The sequence below is a fragment of the Bufo gargarizans genome, unplaced genomic scaffold, assembly GCF_014858855.1.
Source record: "Bufo gargarizans isolate SCDJY-AF-19 unplaced genomic scaffold, ASM1485885v1 fragScaff_scaffold_587_pilon, whole genome shotgun sequence".
In the NCBI taxonomy this organism is placed as follows: Eukaryota; Metazoa; Chordata; class Amphibia; order Anura; family Bufonidae; genus Bufo; species Bufo gargarizans.
The window spans coordinates 316,743-341,853 of NW_025334145.1; the positions used below are offsets into that span (position 1 = coordinate 316,743).

The window sequence follows — 25,111 nt, forward strand, 5'->3', positions numbered from 1 at the left end:
CTATGGACTCTGTACGGTAAGAGCAGTGAGACTATGGACTCTGTACGGTAAGAGCAGTGAGACTATGGAACCCTTTGCCCGAGGAGGTGACAGTAATATTACAGGTCCCCTCTACCTCACTGGGTATTTTGCCTTACCCTGGATCTGTGTTGCAGAACAGGATGGGCGGAGGGCTGTATCCAACTACATTACTGTGTTAACCCGTCAGGACTCTGCTTTCATCTTCCAAGGGGACAATGAAAACCGAGAGGTGGACGCGATATACGTCTCGCCTCCTGCCAGCGCAGCCCGATGGGAGGAGACGCCCCCTGATTAACGCCCACAATACCCCATCCCCAGATATTTCACCAAAAGTGTTTTTTTGTTAAACATTTTATTATAAAAACATAGATAGCAGCAGCGTGGGGACAGACGGATGGCGGCAGGGGAGAGGCTTATTCCAGCTCCTTGTAGCGCTCCAGGATTCGCCTCTTCATGTTATCCCGGTACGATGCTCCCGCTTGCTTCTTCACTTTAGGCTCGCTGTAATGGAAGCAGAAGAGACTGTGGGAAGTGAGGCAAGTGCAGGCGGAGCTAGAGCCCCGGCGCTCCAGCAGTCATCACACCGCCATAGATTAACCCCCGCCCTGCTGGTCTGCAACGCTGAGCTTCTGAAGCCCTGTGATGGATATGGGGTATTGGGGGGGTGTAGGACCCCAGTAGCAACCAATCATTTCTTGCTGCATGGAGACTGTGACTGAGCGATTCCTGTTTTGGCAGCCAGGCGGCCATATCGGACACATCGGACGACCTCTCTTGTGCTCATGAAGAGCTTTAGAGAAGTGGGGACGACTGAGTTTCCGTTTCGTACAGTTTACAAGATCTCTGCTTGCAGTTACTGATTGTTAAAGTTAAACCAGTCCTGACCTAGTCTTGCTCACAGCTGAGGATTTGTTACAATGCAGCCAGCTAAACACAGCAGCAGCACAAATCTGTTGGGCCCCCGTCACACGAGCGATGCAGACTGTCAGGATCCATTCAAGTCGAGTCAGTTTTTTCCACGACTGCGTTCAGCGTGTGCGTTTTTCCATCCGGATTGCTATTCTTCACACGTGTGACAAACCTGTGCAATCTCCTAGCACCCATCAGTGTAAAACGCATGGCATCTGGACACCTTCCGTTTTTTCACACAACCTCATTCACTTCTATGGAGTCAGAGCTGTGTGAACAACGCCCAATCTAGAAGCTGCGGCGATTTCTCCTGGACGCAGAGATGATGCGCACAGGACCATTGAAATGAATGGTCAGGATTCCGTCTGGACGCCATGCGTTCTCACATCTCATCCACACGGAAACCTCGCTTCTGTGAAAGAGGCCTTAAAGTATCGGCCTGAATATTGTCCACACATTGTAACAACCCCTCAGCTGTGAGCAGTGCCCGGTCTGTATGGGGATCTTGAAAGCAGCGAGGAAAGAAGGCTTCAGTACTGGGTGGGGGAGGTGGCACTGTACCCGCTATGTGGTAGGCAATCGCTTTACCTGCCGGGATCAGAACCTTTCGGTTTCTTGTTTCCAGGAGCTTGGAGCTCGGAGTCCAGACCTTCCCTTTCCTGTCAGAGAGTAAAGGGACAGACAGGTGTGTATCTCCACAGCTGCGGTGGAAGTGATGGGGGAGGGCGCATGCAGGGCTGGGTATGAGCTAGGGGCATGCAGCTGTGTGCGCGCGGTGTTCCAGGACTGCACCTGCTGCGCGCCTTCCTCCTGTCGCTCCAGCTTCTCCAGCTCTTTCCTGGCCTGCAGCAACCTCCGCTGTATGGACTGATTCTCCTGCCGATAACATCCACACTCAGTGGCAGCCAGGTAGGTAACACTCTGCCCTCCCTACCCACAATCCCCAGCGAAGCAGGCATCGGGCATGCAGAATGGGGTACACAGGGTATCACAAGGGAGCGATTTTTGCAGCCAGCAGTTCGGTTGTCAATTTATAACTCAGATTATTATTAAAGTTTTCTCAGTGCAGCCTGCAGTGTAAAGAATGGAGGTTTTATTCTGGTTGCATCCGGGGTCACGTGGATCTCCATCCGCCTCAGATAAACCAATATACATAGGAAGCATAAAGACGCTTGAGGGAGTGCCGACAACGACAACCTCCCAACGTGCGCTCCATGAGGCCAAGCAATCGTCAGGATTCCCACCTCTGTCCACCTGACATTTCCCTCCAACGGACAGTGCATTCCGCTGGCGAGCGCCATCCTGATTACATCCGATTGTGGGGTCTCTGCACCTCCAGCGCTCATTTTATAATTAAAGGAGGCCCCTTCACAGGTGATTCGGACAAGTCGGGGGGGCACCACCTATAGGGGTCAGAACTGGGCTCAGCGACAAATGGGAAGAGATTTACAGCAAAGGTCGCTCCTGCTGGTGCTTAACTACAACTCTCAACGTGCCCTGACAGCTGCAGGCTGAGAGCTGTAGTTTGGGGCGGGTGATCATGGTGGCAGAGTAGATAAGGGCCCCTACCTCTTGCTCCTTCAGGTAAGCCAGCTCCTTCCGAGACTTCCTGGCCTTCTCCTGGATGGCAAGGTTTTGCTGTTGGAGGGCAGAGGTGACAGAAGGTTATACACAGGATCGGGGCGGGGGTTGGGGGCATATTCTGGGGTACAAGTCATTACCTTGTGCAGATCCGATAACTTCTGATGCCGGATTAACGCGTCCTTATTGGGGAACTGTCGCCGACACAACAGGCAAATCATCTTCTTCCAATCCGTTAACTTTTCTTCATGGGCGGCGACGGGGCTGGAGGTGGGCGCAGCTGGTTTAGGAGCAGGGGCCGGAAGCGGTGGGGGCGGAGCGGGCCTTTTCTTTATTGGAGGCAGGAACTCTTCCTCCTCCTCCTCCTCCTCACTGTCATCTCCATATTCTCCAAGCAGCTTAATCAGAGGGTTGTGCTTTGGCTAAGGAGAAATACCACGGTGATGGTCTGCAGCACAACTACACCTCCCAGCATTACCTGGCGGCTGAAGGTTGTCTGGACATGCTGGGATTTGTAGTTTGCAACAGATGGAGATGCACAGGTTGGAGAAGATTCCGTTAGCAAGGATGTTCCCATACACAACCCCAGGAATTACCTCCAGAGGCGGCTCCTCCTTCTTGGTCAATGGAGGGGGCAACGGTCTCTTAAAGGGTTCCTTATCTGAATCCTTCACCTGAGAATAAAAGCGCCCATGAGGAAGTGCCCACCGAGTCAGAACGGGGGAGGGGGTGGGCTGGCGTCCTCTCACCTTGTCCTCGGTGAAGCCCCTCCGCGGCTGGCTGGAAGGCTCCTTCTTCCCACCGCCTGCAGCTTGATCGTCCTTCTTGCGCTGACGAGAGACATAACAGATATCAGACGGGCGGCGGCCGGTGCTGCGCTCGTCTGCAGAGGTTACTCCGTTTTGTTTTTTGCCGCCCTTTACTAGAGTTCTCAGCCTCTAAGGAGTACATCTGGTATAAGCCCCATTAACAGAACTAAGGTTCAACTGTGACAGAAGAGGCGTAAATGACCAAAACATCACATTCTTGTGCAAAAATACTGCAAACGTGTAACTTTTCTGTCTGCCAGAATTCAGACAAATGCCCCCGAGTTTATGAACCACCGCGTCACTGTATAGGTATATTTTATACACCAGAGCTGCACTCACAATTCTGCTGCAGTTGGAAACAGTCAGCAGGCTTGTGGACTGACAACCCCGCTAACAGCTTAGCCAAGACCCTAGAATGCGGGGTGTAAAGATGAAATGACAGCGTCTGAGCTGGAAATGCCCTGAAGGGGTAATTAAAGGGGTTTTCATACCGATGACCTATTCTCGGCGGCCGTGCTTAACATTGCGCTCCGCCTCGTAGAAGTGAATGGGGCCGAGCATGACACCAAGCACGGCCGCCATACATTGTACAGCGCTGCGCTTGGTAAGCTCATAGGAACATCGATGCCTTCTGAAACAGACAATCGTCGGGGGGCCTGGTGTCGGACCCCCCACTGATCATATTCTCAGTATAGGTAATCCGTATAAAAAACCTGGAAAACCCCTTCAATATGAGGTGCAGAGGCGGCATACCTGGTTTCTGTTTCCACTGTAGACCGTATTGGTCAGGGGGTCCACATACGTGCCAGTTTTGGGGTTATAGACATAACTTGGACCGGGCGCTGCAGAACATAAGAATGACAGTAATGAACACCAGCGAGGGGCACCAGTGAGGGCACAGCTTGGGGGGCTTCCTGCTCACCTTTGAATCCGGGATACGTGATGGATCTTCTCTGTGCTCGGCGGTTCCGGCTCTGTAATCAGACAGACAGCGGTCAGGGGTGGTGGGGGTTGCAGGACTCGAGGGGACGAAGGTGAACTCACCTTTGCTGAACTTCTATTGCGTTTCTGAGTCTTTCTCTGTTCGCTCCTGTGGAGATGGGACGGGAACATTTAACAGAAAGGTTTGGTTTGTGCTTGCTCTGGGGTTACCATGGTAGCAGGCTTCTGATGTAAGCGATGTAAATGCACCGGTCTCCTCTAGAGATCAGCAGATTGCCGGGAAGGAACGCTCCCCTCCTGACAATCTTCTGTAATATGGTCCCATGTAAAGGGACGATCACAATGGAATTAGTCTGTTGGCGCTACCATGGCAACCCCAGAGCAAGCACACGCTTAACGTCTCGCTTGCCATGCCTGATGCTCCCGACATGGTGGGACAAGCTTTTCCATGACACGGGCAGGATGACATGATATACTAGCTCACCTCCTCTCCCCGACAGCCAGGTCCACGGTGATCGGTTTCCCATCAATGGTGAGCGGAGGTTTGAGTTCACGAACCAACACTGTCAGACGGATCGCCTCCTAGAGTAACGGGGGAAAAGAATATACATGAAGGACAGCACGGGAGATGTACAGAGGAGGGGTAGCCACGCGGGTCAGCACAGAGGAGGGGGAGGGGTAGTCATGCGGGTCAGCACAGAGGAGGAGGAGGGGTAGTCATGCGGGTCAGCACGGAGGAGGAGGGGTAGCCACGCGGGTCAGCACAGAGGAGGAGGAGGAGGGGTAGCCACGCGGGTCAGCACAGAGGAGGAGGAGGAGGGGTAGCCACGCGGGTCAGCACAGAGGAGGAGGAGGAGGGGTAGCCACACAGGTCAGCACAGAGGAGGAGGAGGAGGGGTAGCCACACAGGTCAGCACAGAGGAGGAGGAGGGGGACCCCCGCAGGTCAGCACAGAGGAGGAGGAGGGGGACCCCCGCAGGTCAGCACAGAGGAGGAGGAGGGGGACCCCCGCAGGTCAGCACAGAGGAGGAGGAGGGGTAGCCACGCGGGTCAGCACAGAGGAGGGGGAGGGGTAGTCATGAGGGTCAGCACAGAGGAGGAGGAGGGGTAGCCACACGGGTCAGCACAGAGGAGGAGGAGGAGGAGGAGGAGGGGTAGCCACACAGGTCAGCACAGAGGAGGAGGAGGGGTAGCCACACAGGTCAGCACAGAGGAGGAGGAGGAGGAGGGGTAGCCACACAGGTCAGCACAGAGGAGGAGGAGGAGGGGTAGCCACACAGGTCAGCACAGAGGGGGGGGGTTACCCACGCAGGTCAGCACAGAGGAGATGTACAGGTGAGGGGTATACACGTAGGTCAGCGCGGAGGCAGATATGTACAGGTGAGGGGGCAGGGGGTTTGGAGATGTACATGTAAGCGGTATATATGTAGGGGGAGGGGGGCTGGAAGTAATTATAATCCCACAGTCGCCCCTCCATGCCCACTCTATTCCGCTACCTTGTGATTCCTCAGGTCAATGAAGCCAAATCCCCGATGGTCGCTCTTGCGGTTTTTCATGATGCGGATGCTGCGTACAGAAAGCTGCACGTAAGGCTGAAGCGCTTTCACCACACTATTTGGGGTCGTGTTCACGCCGATTCCCCTGATGATGACGGCTGTGGGTGGACAAGATGGAGAGTCTTGATGAAAAGAGAACAGAGATGTGAAACTCGCCCTTAACGACCCGCACGCTGCCACGGCTCATAGTGCCGCCACGTCCCACTGCACGTACAAGAAAACCTCTGAAACTAACATTCACATGAATCTGTGGACTATGCCGATACACTGTAACAAGGTCATCAGCTGTGCATGCAGAATGTTCTACAAGCTAAAAGTAAGCAGAGATCTTGCTTTAGTTATTACACAAACCATCTAAAGTACAACTCCCAGCATCCCTCCCCGTGTGGATTTAGGAGACTATGGCTCTCACCGTCCACTAGGCGTTACTCACTTGCACTCTCGGCCTTGGCAGGCTTTCCCCCTTTTTTGCCCTTCGGCGGGGGGCTCCGCCTTCTCTTGCTGTCATTTCTGCTGGGGGTGGGGGGGCTCAGCTTGGCATTGCGCTTTTTGGCACGTCGTGAAGTAGGGAGGGTTGGCGTCTTGGCGTCTTTTAGGGCTTCTCGGACAGGCAGGTGGTCAGACCCTGCACGGAACAGAAGGAGGCTTTATGGCAGCACAATGTACTCCTGGTGTCAGCTCTTCGAGGAGTGCCCCTTTATATAGCCCGCTGTAGTAACAGTCCTTATTGCCGTACACTCCAGTCACCCCCAAAGCTGCTCTCGGTTATCGCTCACACCTCCCTGAGCAGTGTATGTGTCGTGCCGGGGTGGAGAGGGATTGCACCATTACTACCTGCAGATCTGGATGGCACTAGAGTAACATGAGGTATGAGGAGTACCTACGTCAGGACCTACCTGCCCGGAGCGCACTGCACTGCCAGCATCTTTCCTTAGATAAGACGTTCACCCCCTTGCACTGCAGGAGACACAAGCAGAAGAGGGTTAGAGGCGGCGCGGCGTCCCGCAGCGCAGCGCCTGGGCGCGGACTCACCTGCTGGCAGCTCCACCGGTCTGAATTGGGAATATACTTCAGACTGATCTTTTTTCCTCTAAAATTGAGGACGCCCTAAAAACAAGACAAGAAGAACTGAAAGGCAGCAGACGACAGCGAGAAGAGCGAGTGCGAGCGCAGGACAGCGCTCCGCCGGAACATATTCCTTGTGCAGAAACCGATCAAGTGGACAGAAGGCGGCAGGAGCCGGGAAGGGACCCCAAAGATGGACCTAACCCCTAACCTACTGCCTCCGGGGCCGCTCACAGGCGATGGATGGTGCTAAGAATGTCTAATAGTCCCTTGTATTATTACCACTGCTTTCAGTCAGCAAATGGAAGCACTCTTGTTTAGCTCCTAACCTAGTCTTCCTAGCACAGTGGAGGGATTGTTACAGTGTATCAGTGTGAGCTGAACACAAGTCCTGCACTCTGGGCTGATACACTGTACCAAGTCCACATCTGTGTGAGACAGCAGAAGGACTGAAGTCCCCAGCGATCACCTCCTGTGAACATCTCCATGTCACTCGACGCGGCCGCTCTCGGGGGAGACGGAAAATCGACGACGTGCAGGACAAAGAGCCATAAGGTGTCGGCTCAGCAGCGGGCGCCACGTAACGGCCCGCTATCAGGCGGCTGTCAGATTCCAGTGGGTGATGAGGAGACGCAGCAGATAACGGACACTCAGCGCAGTCACACCATTATTTACAAGGGCGCACTCTGGCCGCGAGATGTAAATGACGACTTGTGCCACTTTCCCAGACTTTAGGGGGTAGTAAGCGACTGGCCCCATTTTCCTGGCATACATTTTGGGGCCACGTCTGCAGCACAACACAGAACTTTTTACTTCACTCGTTACTTTTGCAAAGTGCCAAGAAAATGGGGCCACAGTCGGACAGATTTACTATACTCCGCGGCAGCAAGTGGTTCACAGCGCACAGCCATGCCACCCGCATCTCAGCACCTTCTTACATTTGCCTCTTTTTATTCCTCACCGTTTTCCAGAACTCTACTTGCTGTCAGTGAACAGGACCACCACTCACAGCTGTCACTTTGCTACCATGGTATCCAGTCCTGATGCATCACTCCGGGCTGTCAGTCTACCTCACGGAGGACTATCCTGGCTGCATACAATGTAACAAACCCTCTACTGTAAAAACTATCAGGTCAGGAGCAGCTTTCAAGGACGTTTGGATTCATTGACAGCAAGAAGAGGAGAAAATGATGAGGAAGGTGCAGAAGGTGGGGGTCTGATCCTTCTCTTTCCATACAGTCTCATGCAGACACCCAAGCGAGGATCACTGCAGGCCACGATTATGGGATGGAATAACCAACACAGACTCATAACGTGCATACCGATTAGGCTCCATTCACACGTCCGTAAATGGGTCCGCAATTTTGTGTAACAGGTGCGGACCCATTCATTCTCTATGGGGACAGAAAAGATGCAGACAGCACACAGTGTGGAAAACATGCCGCCTAATGGACACAGCAAACAGCAGCAGGGCGTTAGGACTTCAGGGCTGCGGCCGCCATGTGCACTAGGCTTAAAGGGGTTCTCCACTTCTAGTTCACAGGCTCCCTAGGGGCTGATTCACATGACCACAGTCCATGTGCTGCCTGCATCTCCCGGGATGCCCGCGGCTCCACAGCGATTTATGGTACAGTCAATCGGATGGCGGGTCTATGGTATACATGATGAGGCGAGTACAGTACAATAGACCCGCCATCAGACTGTACCATAAATTACTATGCCCGTCAGATACAGAGCACTGGCCCCGCTACATCTCCTCGGACACTCGCCATCCACATGTAGCTTTCATTCACTATTATTCCGTCCTGGTCGCATTGTAGAGCGCAGCTAGTGTCCGGTCAAATAACATGCAAAGAGAAAAGACCGTAACCGCGGCGAGAGGGAACACACAGAAATAGAGCGCGCCAACAGACTGCGATTCTGTGAGAAGACACAGAAGGTAAGGGTCAACAGGACGTGACCAGGGGGCGCCATGTCAAACCCAGAGGAGCGCAGCCTCCAATGTTTCTAGAAGGCATGGCGCCGTACACAGGAGAGAAAGGCGCGGCATAGGACCCCCCCCCCCCCCCCTGCAGGGAGTCCCTTAGATTGAGTGGGGGGTCTACAGTGAGAAGCCCGTTCTGGACCGTTTCATCAGCGTAGAGGGCGATGACGGGTGGAGGATCTGACGCTGCTCGGGCAGGCACCCCTTCCTCCCCCCCTCTGTACGGGATATTCTGGGAGGTCATGCTGACCAGCCTGCCCCTTTATCAGCTCTGCGCCTCTGCCTTTCCAATTAACTGCCGCGATGATGAGGAGGGAGCAGCCATCATGCTGGGAGAAGCTGAGGACGGGCGGCATGTCACTGTCCTGCTGCATTTCATGCCGTAACTCATACACTTTAACCCTTTGCATTCCCTGCCTGATGACATGTAAAGGCTGCACCTCGGCTTGGCTGCACACACTGGTCATAGCAGATGTTCCCCTAGTGTGTCAGGGGCAGGTAAAAGGCTGCACCCCACAAACTGGCGGAATGTCTGCTGGAGCTGCAGGAGACTCGCTAGGGTTTCCCCGTCTCCTCTCCATCCTTCCAGAGCACCGCTGAACAGGTGGACAAGTAACCTTGTTGGCTTCCATGCATCCGACGGCCTCTTCCACGAGGGAAAACTCCACGCAGACAGAGCCGAAGCTGTAACCTGGGGACAGCATGTGATAGACGGGGATGTCAGTTAGTATTGGAGCAAGAGAAATGGCATTTACTTACAGCTCCCCTCCCCCCACACAGCTTTATTATGACCCAGTACATTCACCAACACCAGAGAACGCAGGCAGTACAGGACTAAAGCACCGACATGGAAGGAGCCGGGAACAGAAGACGTCACTGCCGTCCCCACGGCTCAGGCCGTATAACAGGATGGAGCAACCTCTGCATCTTCCCAGTTCCTTCAGGTGGGTGGTATCTGGGGGGCTGGCATTAGTAGTGAGGAGCCAGGTCCGGCATCAGGTGGGTCCAACACAGGGATTTCTCTCTACTAGGGCCACCCATGGGACAGCACAAGGACCAGACCCACCTTTTGTTATAACAATCCTATGACAAACCTGCAGGGAAATCCCCCCCCCACGACACTATTCTTATAAGACATTACAGCGGAGTCAGGAGGACCATGGGCCCGTGTTCTGCCACATCAGAATCTGCACAAGGAACGATTCCAGCCACAAGTCACGGCTGGGAATAGCGACAATCCACTACATGAGCTGCCCGCGATACCGGAGACAGTCTGCATGGGTGGGGACCAGGGACATGGGGGGCCGTGTACATGAGGACGCAGAGCCTCCACATCTGCACGTCTCATCTATGGTTTCCTACAGGCAGGAGGTCTGAGCATTCCTAACTTTCTACAGAGCTGCCTGTTGTCAGATTTGCAGCAGTGGGAGTCGTGACACGGGATGTGGGGGTCATTCAAAAAACACCGACATCAGCACCCACCTGGAATGTATCCGATGAGGTTCACTCCATCTTTGGGCAGGGGGCGCGCTGCGCCGAGCGCAGAGAGGATCTGTGGAGCAGAGACACAATGAGAGGATGAAGAAACAGCCGGGCCTCATCCACAGCGCCGCCTCAAAGTTTGTAAACTAAATAAAAACATACTAAAACTTTGAACAGAATAAATGTAACCTAAATCTGCACCTAAAAGTAGATAAAGAACCAAAAATCTGACCTGGAAGAAAAATGCTCCAATATAACAAGTCTGAGTGGTAAAAGTATGTGAACCCCTGCTTTCAGTATCCGGTGTGGCCCTTGTTTCTGGTACCTCAGCTCTGCTATGGTGGTGGTTTCCTCCACGATCTGCTCGCTTCAGCTCCTTACAGGATTAAGGTAGAAGGAGTTCTGAGCTTTGGGTCGTTGTCTTCCTGAGATTCAGCTCATGGACGTTGTCCTTTAGGCCCAGACCATGATCCTACCAGGGGATGAGGTCTTTGTGCGGGGTTCCTCCAGATGCTTCTCATTTACACAGACAGAACCTTGTCCAATATCCTTCTGTACTCTCCAGGTGATCTTTACAAACTGAAGACGAGCAGCAATGTTCTTTGTGGAGAGCATCCGCTTTCTCCTCGCACCATTGTTGGTCAGTGTACTCCTGATGGTGCTTAGAGGTTACCCTGGGTTCCTTTGTGAGCTTGCAGACCATTACATGCCTTGGCATGATCCTGTGGAGGGCAATAATGGCCCGGAGTCTCCGCCATTTGTATAGAATCTGATGTACTGTGGATTAGTGGAGTCCAGACTTTTTACAGATGGTTTTAGAGACTTTTCCAGCCTGATGAGCATTAACAACTCTGCTTCTGAGGTCCCCCGGAATCTCCTTTTTTTCTGCCATGATGCAATTCCACAGATATGTGAAGATCAGACTTGGATCTTTAGAAAAAACTGTTCGCCCGCTCACACACGTCACCCCATTGATGAAAAACATCTTCAATCCTAAGGGTTCACATACTTTTACCGCTCAACGACACGTTATATTGGAGCATTTTCCTCCAGGTCTGGTTTGTGGCTCATTTGTTTTATTTGATCTACTTTATGGACTTGTGTGAAAATGTGATTGAGTGTTCCGTCAGTGACCCCTCACCTACATGGACCCCCCCCCCCCGTCAGTGACGCCTCACCTACATGGACCCCCCCCCCCCCCCCCCCGTCAGTGACCCCTCACCTACATGGACCCCCCGTCAGTGAGCCCTCACCTACATGGACCCCCCCGTCAGTGACGCCTCACCTACATGGACCCCCCCCCCCCCCCCCCGTCAGTGACGCCTCACCTACATGGACCCCCCCCCCCCCGTCAGTGACGCCTCACCTACATGGACCCCCCCCCCCGTCAGTGACGCCTCACCTACATGGACCCCCCCCCCCGTCAGTGACGCCTCACCTACATGGACCCCCCCCCCCCCCGTCAGTGACCCCTCACCTACATGGACCCGTCCCCGTCAGTGACCCCTCACCTACATGGACCCGTCCCCGTCAGTGACCCCTCACCTACATGGACCCGCCCCCGTCAGTGACCCCTCACCTACATGGACCCGCCCCCGTCAGTGACCCCTCACCTACATGGACCCCCCCCGTCAGTGACCCCTCACCTACATGGACCCCCCCCCGTCAGTGACCCCTCACCTACATGGACCCGCCCCCGTCAGTGACGCCTTACCTACATGGACCCCCCCCCCCCCCCCCCGTCAGTGACCCCTCACCTACATGGACCCCCCGTCAGTGACGCCTCACCTACATGGACCCCCCCCGTCAGTGACGCCTCACCTACATGGACCCCCCCCCCCCCAGTGACCCCTCACCTACATGGACCCCCCCCGTCAGTGACCCCTCACCTACATGGACCCCCCGTCAGTGACCCCTCACCTACATGGACCCCCCGTCAGTGACCCCTCACCTACATGGACCCCCCGTCAGTGACCCCTCACCTACAATGGTCTGTGCCTCCTGTCAGTCACACGGGCCTGCTGGGGGGCAGATATGCCACGAGTCTGTACACAGATTTCTAATCTCAGGGCGTCGCTGCCCCCACCATTATGCTGGGGTTGTGGAGGAGCGATCCACTGGTCTGCGCCAGAGAAACGTGCAACGTGACAGAGCTGCTGCACCGACTGATCAGACACAGGCTCCATACTGCGCCTGGAGTGGGTACTAGGTCAAAAGTACCTGCCCGCTGAGAGGGCACCTCTGTGCAGTGTGGCTCACCAGAAGCAAGAATGCCCAGAACCCACCAACGTGCCACGTTCTGCCTCCTGTGTAAAAAGTTAATGTAAAATACGATTGACCATATCCAGAATCCTGGAGCCTCAGATGGACCTACCTACCCCAAACCCCGATACGGATGCTAAGCATGCTGCACCGCGCACAGGGTGGCCCTGAGTCATCATGGTGCGCCAGCTTCGAGGACATCGGCAGCACTGGCCTGTTAGCCCCTGTGCCCAACCACCAGACTGTTCCGCCTTATGCTAGATTATCAGGTAACAGAGACCAGTTTCCATTGAGAAGAGATGGTACCAGATGCCGTATAACATGTCTATAAGAAGAGCAGCTAGCGTAGCGCCAACCTCCGCCTGCTGACGGGATGGCGGTACTGCAGTGTCCTGTGCTCCCACCTGTGACACACGTCACTCGCATTCAGGAGCCATTACCCGGGAACAGCGCGGTTCACTGCACGCTATCAGAAGTCGCTCTCCTGCTACCAATTTAGTTTTGGAAGTTCTTCAGCTCTTCTCTATATGGACACAGCTGTCCGTCCCTCACACTTTATACTGCAGCTCTGCTTGCAAGGACAGAAGATCAGTGGACATACCCTAATCCTGCAATGCCTGTCCTCTATACCCTCCCTTGTCTCGCTTTATAAGACCAATCAGACCTAGACACCAGGGGAGCCTCAAAAGAGGACCCAAGTATATAAAAAACACAGGTGCCTATAATACACAACAGGGAACACATGAAAATAAACGCCAAGGTACGTCGCAGTATAGAGCGAAATATAAAATGCACGTATGAACTGGCAAAGACCAACATCCAGATCAGGAGTATGGCGGCAAGAAGGGGGAAGATAATCGCCACGTGGTTAACCTCCCTAACAAAGTACGGAGCCGATTGATGGCACCGCCACAAACCCCGACACCCGTTTCACCTCGGCTCCCTCAAGGGAAATGAGCTGAAGGGACAAAGAGCCCGTCTACACACAAAGGGTCAATAAACCAGTTAATTGATCACATCTGATACATAGATGAGGTTAATGAACATCCATAGCGCTCACCATTATACCCCCAGCCACCTCATGTGCGCGGACTGGGAGTCAGCCGATATGTCACGTGATATGAAGCCACCAGACATGAAGGGCCACCTACATACCGCTCATTTATAATAGTGGGTATAAAAAAATATAAATATATACATACCTCCGTATCCGACACACATGTATTAAAGGGGTTATCCAATTTCTCAACCCCCCACATGTGCCGGGCCCCTCACCGGTAATATACTTACCCCTGGTCCTCACACATAGATGAAAACATCCAATGCCGGGGTGGGACAACAGCCAATGGCGGACGGGGAGGAGCCTCCCTAGCATGGCGGGTGACGCTAGACGCTGGTCCCCATCCCCGCCTGCCATTGGCTGCGTGTGCGTGGTCACTATGGGGTTAATATGTGTGTGTCGGATACGGTGGTATGATATTTTTTTTATGACCACCATTATAAATAAAGGTATGGGGTGGCCCTTTATGTCTGGTGCACGCATCACATGATCTATCATACGACTCCCAGTCAGTGCACGTGACTGGTGCCGGCGCGTTCCGGATTGGAGGTGGCATAATGGTAAGCGCTACGGATGTTCATTAACCTTATTATTTATATATCAGATGTGATCAATTAACTGGTTTATTGACCCGGGATATGTAGACCCTTGTGATACAGCACACGGCAGAGGTCTGGTGGTGGGGGGGATCTCACCCGGTGGGTCAGAGGCATAGCTTGCTGGAGATTGTTTTCTTTATAGTTGTATGGGCTGGATTTCTTTGGACTGGGAGACAGGTTGGTAGTGGGAGTTTCCCAGTCCACACCCCGGGTCCCTTACAGGCTTTCCCTTTAGCTGAGGAGATCACAGGTCAGCTGGGCTGTAATCGAGGAGGGATAAGACGACCCCCTGTGTATGACTGGGAGGAGGAAGTGACCCTACAGAGAGGGTTGGAGCCGGAGACCCCCTGTGTATGACTGGGAGGAGGAAGTGACCCTACAGAGAGGGTTGGAGCCGGAGACCCCCTGTGTATGACTGGGAGGAGGAAGTGACCATACAGAGAGGGTTGGAGCCGGAGACCCCCTGAGTGTGTATGACTGGGAGGAGGAAGTGACCCTACAGAGAGGGTTGGAGCCGGAGACCCCCTGTGTATGACTGGGAGGAGGAAGTGACCCTACAGAGAGGGTTGGAGCCGGAGACCCCCTGTGTATGACTGGGAGGAGGAAGTGACCCTACAGAGAGGGTTGGAGCCGGAGACCCCCTGTGTATGACTGGGAGGAGGAAGTGACCATACAGAGAGGGTTGGAGCCGGAGACCCCCTGAGTGTGTATGACTGGGAGGAGGAAGTGACCATACAGAGAGGGTTGGAGCCGGAGACCCCCTGTGTATGACTGGGAGGAGGAAGTGACCATACAGAGAGGGTTGGAGCCGGAGACCCCCTGTGTATGACTGGGAGGAGGAAGTGACCCTACAGAGAGGGTTGGAGCCGGAGACCCCCTGTGTATGACTGGGAGGAGGAAGTGACCCTACAGAGAGGGTTGGAGCCGGAGACCCCCTGTGTATGACTGGGAGGAGGAAGTGACCATACAGAGAGGGTTGGAGCCGGAGACCCCCTGAGTGTGTATGACTGGGAGGAGGAAGTGACCCTACAGAGAGGGTTGGAGCCGGAGACCCCCTGTGTATGACTGGGAGGAGGAAGTGACCCTACAGAGAGGGTTGGAGCCGGAGACCCCCTGTGTATGACTGGGAGGAGGAAGTGACCCTACAGAGAGGGTTGGAGCCGGAGACCCCCTGTGTATGACTGGGAGGAGGAAGTGACCATACAGAGAGGGTTGGAGCCGGAGACCCCCTGAGTGTGTATGACTGGGAGGAGGAAGTGACCATACAGAGAGGGTTGGAGCCGGAGACCCCCTGTGTATGACTGGGAGGAGGAAGTGACCCTACAGAGAGGGTTGGAGCCGGAGACCCCCTGTGTATGACTGGGAGGAGGAAGTGACCCTACAGAGAGGGTTGGAGCCGGAGACCCCCTGTGTATGACTGGGAGGAGGAAGTGACCATACAGAGAGGGTTGGAGCCGGAGACCCCCTGAGTGTGTATGACTGGGAGGAGGAAGTGACCCTACAGAGAGGGTTGGAGCCGGAGACCCCCTGTGTATGACTGGGAGGAGGAAGTGACCCTACAGAGAGGGTTGGAGCCGGAGACCCCCTGTGTATGACTGGGAGGAGGAAGTGACCCTACAGAGAGGGTTGGAGCCGGAGACCCCCTGTGTATGACTGGGAGGAGGAAGTGACCATACAGAGAGGGTTGGAGCCGGAGACCCCCTGAGTGTGTATGACTGGGAGGAGGAAGTGACCATACAGAGAGGGTTGGAGCCGGAGACCCCCTGTGTATGACTGGGAGGAGGAAGTGACCCTACAGAGAGGGTTGGAGCCGGAGACCCCCTGTGTATGACTGGGAGGAGGAAGTGACCATACAGAGAGGGTTGGAGCCGGAGACCCCCTGAGTGTGTATGACTGGGAGGAGGAAGTGACCATACAGAGAGGGTTGGAGCCGGAGACCCCCTGAGTGTGTATGACTGGGAGGAGGAAGTGACCATACAGAGAGGGTTGGAGCCGGAGACCCCCTGTGTATGACTGGGAGGAGGAAGTGACCCTACAGAGAGGGTTGGAGCCGGAGACCCCCTGTGTATGACTGGGAGGAGGAAGTGACCCTACAGAGAGGGTTGGAGCCGGAGACCCCCTGTGTGTGTATGACTGGGAGGAGGAAGTGACCCTACAGAGAGGGTTGGAGCCGGAGACCCCCTGTGTATGACTGGGAGGAGGAAGTGACCCTACAGAGAGGGTTGGAGCCGGAGACCCCCTGAGTGTGTATGACTGGGAGGAGGAAGTGACCATACAGAGAGGGTTGGAGCCGGAGACCCCCTGTGTATGACTGGGAGGAGGAAGTGACCCTACAGAGAGGGTTGGAGCCGGAGACCCCCTGTGTATGACTGGGAGGAGGAAGTGACCCTACAGAGAGGGTTGGAGCCGGAGACCCCCTGTGTATGACTGGGAGGAGGAAGTGACCCTACAGAGAGGGTTGGAGCCGGAGACCCCCTGTGTATGACTGGGAGGAGGAAGTGACCCTACAGAGAGGGTTGGAACCGGAGACCCTGTGTATGACTGGGAGGAGGAAGTGACCCTACAGAGAGGGTTGGAGCCGGAGACCCCCTTTATATGACTGTGAGGAGGAAGTGACCCTACAGAGAGGGTTGGAGCCGGAGACCCCCTGTGTATGACTGGGAGGAGGAAGTGACCCTACAGAGAGGGTTGGAGCCGGAGACCCCCTGTGTATGACTGGGAGGAGGAAGTGACCCTACAGAGAGGGTTGGAGCCGGAGACCCCCTGTGTATGACTGGGAGGAGGAAGTGACCCTACAGAGAGGGTTGGAGCCGGAGACCCCCTGTGTATGACTGGGAGGAGGAAGTGACCCTACAGAGAGGGTTGGAGCCGGAGACCCCCTGTGTATGACTGGGAGGAGGAAGTGACCCTACAGAGAGGGTTGGAGCCGGAGACCCCCTGTGTATGACTGGGAGGAGGAAGTGACCCTACAGAGAGGGTTGGAACCGGAGACCCTGTGTATGACTGGGAGGAGGAAGTGACCCTACAGAGAGGGTTGGAGCCGGAGACCCCCTTTATATGACTGTGAGGAGGAAGTGACCCTACAGAGAGGGTTGGAGCCGGAGACCCCCTGTGTGTGTATGACTGGGAGGAGGAAGTGACCCTACAGAGAGGGTTGGAGCCGGAGACCTTGTGTGTAAACTGCGTTTTTTGAGGTGAGCTAGGGATAAGATCTCTGTATTAGGGCTCATTCAGACGGCCGCATGCTGTCCGCAAAAACGCAGATTTTTTTAGCGGATTAGATGCTGTCCCATTCATTTCTATGGGGCCCTTTTCTTCCATTGCACGGCTCAGCAATCTGTTTTTTTGAGGACATGCTGAACGGTCTGCATTAAAAACGGATCCAGCATACAGCCGTCTGAATGAGCCCTTAGGCAGAGCCCAGACGGGCAGGTGTTTATTTTTATGATGTGCTGAAGAGCCAGAATAAAGCACCATTTGGACTTGAACCCCGTTGTCAGAGGAGAGATCTGTGATTGCGACCCCCTGCGAGAGCGATCCCTTACACCCTTCAGGTCATTTCCCTTGAGGAAGCTGAGGTAAAACGGGTGTCGGGGTTTGTGGCGGTGCCATCAATCGGCTCCGTACTATGTGTCTTTGATGGTTTCCTTTTGTTAGGGAGGTTAACCACGTGGCGATTATCTTCACCCCCTTCTTGCCGCCATACTCCTGATCTGGATGTTGGTCTTTGCCAGTTCATACGTGTATTTTATATTTCGCTCTATACTGCGACGTACCTTGGCGCTTATTTTCATGTGTTCCCTGTTAGGAGTTGTAGCTTTCTAAGACGTAACATGGATAAAACAGAATTTATCAACAGACCCATCCATCGTAGTCAATGGCTGCCCACTCTCCCCGATCCCACAAATCTGCTGCCTTGGGGTAACCTTTCCTTCTGCTCGGTCCTTCAAACCACACATCCAAGCCCTTTATACCGCCAACTGAAAAACCTCTCTCGGATCCGCCCATTCCTCAATCCAGAGAGGGCAAAAATGCTTGTACATGCCCTCATCATCTCCCGTCTAGACTACTGCAACATCCTCCTCTGTGGACTCCCATCTAGTACCATCCCTCCCATCTATCCTCAGCTCTGCCGCCCGACTAACCACCTCTCACCCCGTTACTCTCCCGTCTCTTCACCGACTCGCCACAACCCAAAGAATCCGGTACAGAACACAGACATCCAACCGGCCCCCTCCATATCTCTGACCTCCAATACATCCCCTCCTGTAATCTCCGATCCTCAATAGACCTCCATCTCTCCTCTTCCCACAATCGCCTCCAGGATTCCTCCCGTGCATCCCCCATACTCTGGAACTCTCTACCCCAACATATCAGACTCTCACCGACAGTGGAGACCATGAAAAGAAACCTGAAACCCACCTCTTCAGACAAGCCTACAACCAGTGACCCTGCTGCCTCTATACCGCCATGACCAGCTTCACCCGCACCTACTGTGTCCTTCTCCCATACCATGTAGATTGTAAGCTCCCGTGGGCAGGGCCCTCTCTCCTTCTGTACCAGTCCGTAACTCGTCTGGTTTGTGCTCAGTGCAGCTGTTCTGTTATGTATGTGCCCCCTCCTCATATGTACAGCGCCAGGGAATGAATGGTGTGTAATAATAACAACGGGCACTTACATCTTCTCTAGAGCCTCCGGTCGGGAGACCATCCAGCCATACAATCCTGGTGGCTCCGTCAGGGATAGTAGTCCTCCTGTAGTCTTTATCCTGGAGAGGGACACACAATGTATTAGAGAAACCTACTGCTTCTATGAAGGCCTTCACTGTCAGCCATTACACTGGTTACCTGTCCCTCCACCATGCTCTCCCTTTCTTCATCTCTCATTTACAAGCCAAACCTACAATAACTCTGCTTTATACAAGTGGACCGCAGATACTGGACAGAATCACTACTTCTCCCATCATTCCCTGTAATGGTCTTAATTTTCCTGCTTCTCCTGATTACGTGCTGTGATATAGAATAAACCATACTGATGGTCAGCCATTCTGGAGCAGAGCCCCCCGGTCTTGGCCCCCACCGGCCTCTCCCCCTGTACCTGCGTCTTGAATACCTTACTCCTATACTGATGGTCAGCCATTCTGGAGCAGAGCCCCCCGGTCTTGGCCCCCACCGGCCTCTCCACTTGTACCAGCGTCTTGAATACCTTACTCCTATACTGATGGTCAGCCATTCTGGAGCAGAGCCCCCCGGTCTTGGCCCCCCACCCGCCTCTCCACCTGTACCAGCGTCTTAAATACCTTACTCCTATACTGATGGTCAGCCATTCTGGAGCAGAGCCCCCCGGTCTTGGCCCCCACCGGCCTCTCCCCCTGTACCTGCGTCTTGAATACCTTACTCCTATACTGATGGTCAGCCATTCTGGAGCAGAGCCCCCCGGTCTTGGCCCCCACCGGCCTCTCCCCCTGTACCAGCGTCTTGAATACCTTACTCCTATACTGATGGTCAGCCATTCTGGAGCAGAGCCCCCCGGTCTTGGCCCCCCACCCGCCTCTCCACCTGTACCAGAGTCTTGAATACCTTACTCCTATACTGATGGTCAGCCATTCTGGAGCAGAGCCCCCCGGTCTTGGCCCCCCACCCGCCTATCCACCTGTACCAGCGTCTTGAATACCTTACTCCTATACTGATGGTCAGCCATTCTGGAGCAGAGCCCCCCGGTCTTGGCCCCCCACCCGCCTCTCCACCTGTACCAGAGTCTTGAATACCTTACTCCCAGGCTGATGGTCAGCCATTCTGGAGCGGAGCCCCCCGGTCTTGGCCCCCACCGGCCTCTCCCCCTGTACCAGCGTCTTGAATACCTTACTCCCAGGCTGATGGTCAGCCATTCTGGAGCAGAGCCCCCCGGTCTTGGCCCCCCACCCGCCTCTCCACCTGTACCAGAGTCTTGAATACCTTACTCCTATACTGATGGTCAGCCATTCTGGAGCAGAGCCCCCCGGTCTTGGCCCCCCACCCGCCTCTCCACCTGTACCAGAGTCTTGAATACCTTACTCCCAGGCTGATGGTCAGCCATTCTGGAGCAGAGCCCCCCGGTCTTGGCCCCCCACCCGCCTCTCCCCCTGTACCAGCGTCTTGAATACCTTACTCCCAGGCTGATGGTCATGAGATTTTTTGTCTGCGCCAGAAGCAACTCTTAAGTCCACATCCATGTAGTCCTTGTTCCTGTAGTCCGCATCCTGTCTGCCCAGAAACTCAACCCCAGGGGACGGTCCTGCTGCTGACTTCGTGGTGCTGGAGGCTGGGTGAGATGTTCTGGCCGTTGCGGGTTTCTCCGGGATGTGAACGGCCGCCTGCCCCTCAGCAACTTTTTCTTTCTGCTGCTTTAACTCTTTCGCTGCCAGCGTTAAGAAGTCATAGAGCAGGGAGCTCTGGCTGAGGGGGTCTGCTGGACCCTGCTCTTTCCCGGCTCGGAGGTCCTCATCCTTCTTCTGCACATATTCACTGGTTCGGAAGTCCTGATCGCCTCCCCCTTGAGCTGGTTCCTTACTTCGCAGGTCTTGGTCACTGGGGCAGAGCTCCTTGCCGCCTGCGGAGAACCTTGTGATTTTGTTCCCTGCTTCTTTGGTTTCCTGGTGAAGTTCAGGTTTGGGATGATCTCTGAAGTCGACGTCTAGTTTTCCTGGGAAGCTGCACTTGTCGCTCTTCACGCCTCCCTTAGGTGCGGACAGCGCCCCCTCCTGGCGAAGAGCCTCGCTATTTATCTTGGAGATGGGAGACACCTGCGGTTTGTCATAAGACAAGAAGGGGATCCTTTGCTCTGTACCGGAGAGGGGCTTTGGCACCAGATCTGGTGCAGTTATCACAGCCTTCAGCTCTTTAGGATTTTTCACTGGCTTCGAAGCGTTGTCTTTTGCCTCCATTGTGTTTGCGCTCTTTTTCATGCCGTTATCGGCATGCTTGCGGTAATCTGCGTCTGCCCTCTCTCTTTCCCGATAGTCTGAGTCGGCGCTCTCTTTGTCCCGATAATCTGAGTCGACAGCCTCCATTTCTCGGTAATCGGAATCTGTGTTATCTCTGTAGTCTGAATCGGAGGTCTCTTTTCCTCGGTAATCAGAGTCTGCGCTCTCTTTCTCCCGATAGTCTGAGTCTATCCCTGGAATCTCTATGTTCCTCTTCTTATAGGGGGGCTCTAGTGCATCGGCAGACTTCAGGTCCCTGCGGGTTATGCCAGCCGCCCCCTTTGGGATCACATTGCTCTGCGATTTCAGACTGGCTTTATACTCGCTCTCGGTGTAGTCGGGGCCCTCGGTCTCACTGTACATCATGGTTTCACTATGCGAGTAGTCGATGACCATCCTCTCTCTGTAGTCTAGTGCTCGGTCTTGGTCCAGGAAGTTTACATCCACGTCCGGCTCCCTGAACCTTAGGTCCAGGTCTGCAGACTCCCGGAAATGTGCAGGAATCGCCCTCTCATTGTAACCTAATGCAGAGCGCTCCCTCATGTCCGTGACCTCCCTGTCCCTGGACAGCAACTCTGCAGATTCTCGCTGTCTCAGGACGATTTCTTGCAGAGCATCCAGGCGACGCTTGTACTCCAGCTCCTCCATTTCCCTCTCGGAGTAATCCAGCGGGGTGGCGGTTCTCTGCCGAAGCTGCTCCGCCGCCTGCAGCCGCCGCCTGTACTCCAGGCTCTCTCTTTCTCTAAAGATAGAAGGGGGCGGAAGTCTCTCTCTGTACACAATGGCTGGTTCTTCCTCATGTCTGTAATCCGCATCAGGTATCCCTCTCTGGCTCAAAATGGAGGCTTCCCTCTCTCTGTAGTCCATATCTGGGGCTAAGCGGGCCCTAAGCTCATTCTCAGGGCCCCCCATGTCCCCATAGTGCATGTCCATCAATTCCTCTTCTCTAAAAGCCCTATAGTTCACGTTTGGCCTCGGCCTCCTGGCGAGGCGCAGCTGTTCCTCCGGCAGCACTCTGCCCTCATCCCAATGTCCATCCATGGACACGTCCATGTTTCTGTTAATGAAGGGAGCAACTCCGGGGCCCCCAAAATGAGGGCTAGAAACCCTTGGTCCCTCCCGGAAGGGGAAAGGAGGTCGTCCTCGCATTCTTGGATAGGAGCCTGGGGGTATTCTAGGTGGAAACGGTTCTCCAGGATGGCCCCTGAGAAGAGAACAAGAGACAAAACCTGCATTAATCCAGGGCATTAAAGGGCCACTCCAGTCACCAAACAACTCCGACACCTTCTTCCAAAAGAAGATAAGTGACAACTTCAGAAATAACCTCCCCGACTAGCGAATCAGTCAGCAAGAGTTCTTCACCTTTGGGGGGCCGTCCCTGCAGTAGAAGCAGCGCCCACCAGACATCTTGCTTGGACCCAACAGTCTTGTGCGCTGGTAGCCGGAAGTGCAAAGGGACAAGATGGCCAGGGCCAGGCGTCTACAGGGACACACCGAGCCCCCGTCCACATTTGTATTAAGGGGTTCATTCTATGCATTGGTGGCACAGTGGCCTCCTCAGTACTCTCTCCGTCTCCACTGTGCCGACTGGCGGGCACACTGCTCTGTAATATGCGCCCGATGTTTTAGAGGCAGGCAGCTCTCTCAAACTGCGACTGTCCCTATGACATCACTAAAATACCGCCACAATTAAACAGTGGTATTGCCGTTTCGTGATACTGCGGTATATCATTAATAACGGTATACGGCCCAGCCCTAGGCAGGGAGGGGGAGGGTATTATTCAGTTGAGCAGTCGTCGGTTATTCTTAGACATGTGACCGGCGGCTCTAGTCACAACTGGCGCAAAATTTGCACATTCTATGGGCAGCGCGGTGGCTCAGTGGTTAGCCCTGGTGCCTGCAGCGCTGGGGTCCTAGGTTCGAATCCGACCAAGGACAACATCTGCATGGAGTTTGTATGTTCTCCCCGTGGGTTTCCTCCCACATTCCAGACAGACTGATTGTGAGCTCCTGGGGACAGCTGGATGCTAATGACTGTAAAGTGCGGCGGAATATAGTAGCGCTATATCAGTGCATAAAATAAATCATTTTATACTGTTTTTCTTTCGACCTCAAACACTCACCGAAAGCCAGGAAGCAGTTGTCGGGGGGGATTCCACATGTTCACCGCTCGGGGGTCACTGCACCTAAAGATGACCCTGCGGAAGAGAAGACGGAGCGGTCACAATCTGCGCAGTGAATAGAACCCAAGCCACGTCTCAGGACTGCGGAAGACAACCGTGTCATGCTCCACCCCTCAAGCCACGGCAGGGGGGAGCGATACCGAAGCAGAGGCGCCACGTCCGCACTAGGGTTGTTTCGGGTATCGAACTTTCGATACTTTTATGCCAGTATTGATTCGGTATCAGGATGTTAATTCTTTTGAAACAAGACTCTCGTCTTTTGGCGCTTGGTGCGCAGACAGTGGAGAAGGAGGGAGCCCCTCCCTCCTATGACGCGGCTGCGCTGAGCCCAATGAAGTGAGCGGGCTCTGAAGCTGCTGGCACCACTGCCACCAATTAATGTGCCGCTAATACTTAAAGCGGGAGGCGGGACGGGGGAGGGAATACACTGCTGCGCCGTCTGAGCAAGTGAGCTCGGCGAACGGCAGCGGCCTCCTGAGAGTCAAGCAGCCGGCAGGTGCCTGGTCACTGCGCCACCAATGATACACAGATACAGGAGGTGGAGGCCGGAGGGACCTGCCTCCTGTATCTGTATGAAAGGTTAATCATCACTGGTGGCGCAGTGCGCCCCCCAGTATAAAAATAATTGGTGGCAGTTGTGATCGGAGCCCCAGCAGGGTATTCCTGGGGCTCCGATCGGTTACCATGAAGCCGTCCATGGTAATCTCCCTGCTGCTGTGTGTACCGAGCCGTCACCACAATGGAGATCCATCAGGGAGAAGAGGTCCAGGTTCTGCCCACTAAGGGGGAACCGTTATTAAATAAAAAAGTAAAAAAAAACTGCTAAATTAATTAAATCGCCCGCTTTCCCAATTTTACATATAAAATATATAAACATATTACATATCACCGCGTCTAAAGAGTCCAAACGATTAGGCTCCATTCACACGTCCGCAATTCTATTCTTGTCTGCAATTGCGGACAAGAACATGCATTTCTATTAAGTGCCAGCGACGTGCGGTCTGCAAAATGCGGAACACACATTGCCGCTGTCCGTGTTTTGTGGATCCATAAAACACACACGGACGTGTGAATGGACCCTAAGATATAAAAAAACTCCTATGCGGAGAACAGAAAAAATAAATAAAACCACACAATTCACACTTTTTTGTCACCTTGTCCCAAAAACACGATCGGACTCTTCAATTACGGGCCGGACGTTCCATAAAATGCGGAATGCACGCGGCTTTTTCTGCGTTTTATTTTTTCCGCGCGGTATCGAGTATCGCAATACTTTTTTATGGTATTGACCCGCGGTCAGGACAGCGGAGAAGAATGTGGCGAAAAAGATGGCGGCTGAGTGGGCATACATGAAGAGGGCGGAGCCACTGAGGCCAGAAATCAGTCATATCAATGGGGGATAGACACTACAACGCCCAGCAACACCAGGGAGAGGACTCCCAGCATGCTCTGCACCCTGATGTGCGCTTTAGAAGTAAGCGGCCCTCAGGCCTATACCCTGTGGAACCACAACCCCCAGCCCGCCCTATCATGACTCACTGTGATTTTATTTGGACGAACTACAAGCCCCAGCGGGACTCCAGGGACGCTCCTCGCCGCACCGCGGCCTCCGGTACCAGTCAGCGCGCCTCAGCTCCGAATGCTCTCCTCTCACAGACGGGCGCCAGAGACTTCCGCCCTAGACCGGAAACACGTCA

General features: G+C 54.3%; 1 protein-coding gene across 4 annotated transcripts; it reads right to left on the reverse strand.

Annotated features, from left to right (window-relative positions):
• Nucleotides 1-363: 363 nt before the first annotated feature.
• Nucleotides 364-25,099, reverse strand: RBM6 (RNA binding motif protein 6). 4 transcript variants are annotated; one of them, XM_044273333.1, is made up of 21 exons: nt 24,954-25,099; nt 23,355-23,429; nt 20,413-22,435; nt 18,949-19,038; nt 10,350-10,419; nt 9,485-9,558; nt 6,851-6,925; nt 6,715-6,775; nt 6,252-6,443; nt 5,759-5,916; nt 4,747-4,844; nt 4,365-4,410; nt 4,243-4,294; nt 4,074-4,162; nt 3,261-3,341; nt 3,108-3,185; nt 2,652-2,933; nt 2,500-2,568; nt 1,723-1,806; nt 1,519-1,589; nt 364-522 (listed from the first exon to the last, which is right to left on the reverse strand). In XM_044273333.1, exons 2-21 carry the CDS (start codon nt 23,390-23,392, stop codon nt 435-437), a joined length of 3,819 nt encoding a protein of 1,272 aa, XP_044129268.1. In that variant the 5' UTR covers nt 23,393-23,429; nt 24,954-25,099; the 3' UTR covers nt 364-434. The 4 variants fall into 4 exon arrangements, with proteins under 4 accessions (XP_044129268.1, XP_044129269.1, XP_044129270.1 ...); XM_044273334.1 differs by lacking the exon at nt 1,723-1,806; XM_044273332.1 differs by having other exon boundaries at nt 391-522; nt 1,519-1,806.
• Between the last annotated feature and the right edge of the window lie 12 nt (nt 25,100-25,111).

What these genes read in the sequence shown, in the direction of transcription:
- RBM6 (XM_044273332.1), bottom strand. Translation starts at nt 23,392, where the DNA reads ATGTGGAATCCCCCCCGACAACTGCTTCCTGGCTTTCG. An exon ending in CAACTGCTTCCTGGCTTTCG is followed by an intron (nt 22,436 to 23,354) that starts GTGAGTGTTTGA and finishes TTCTCTTCTCAG; the next exon opens with GGGCCATCCTGGAGAACCGT. An exon ending in GATGCATGGAAGCCAACAAG is followed by an intron (nt 6,926 to 9,484) that starts GTTACTTGTCCA and finishes TCTTGTTTTTAG; the next exon opens with GGCGTCCTCAATTTTAGAGG.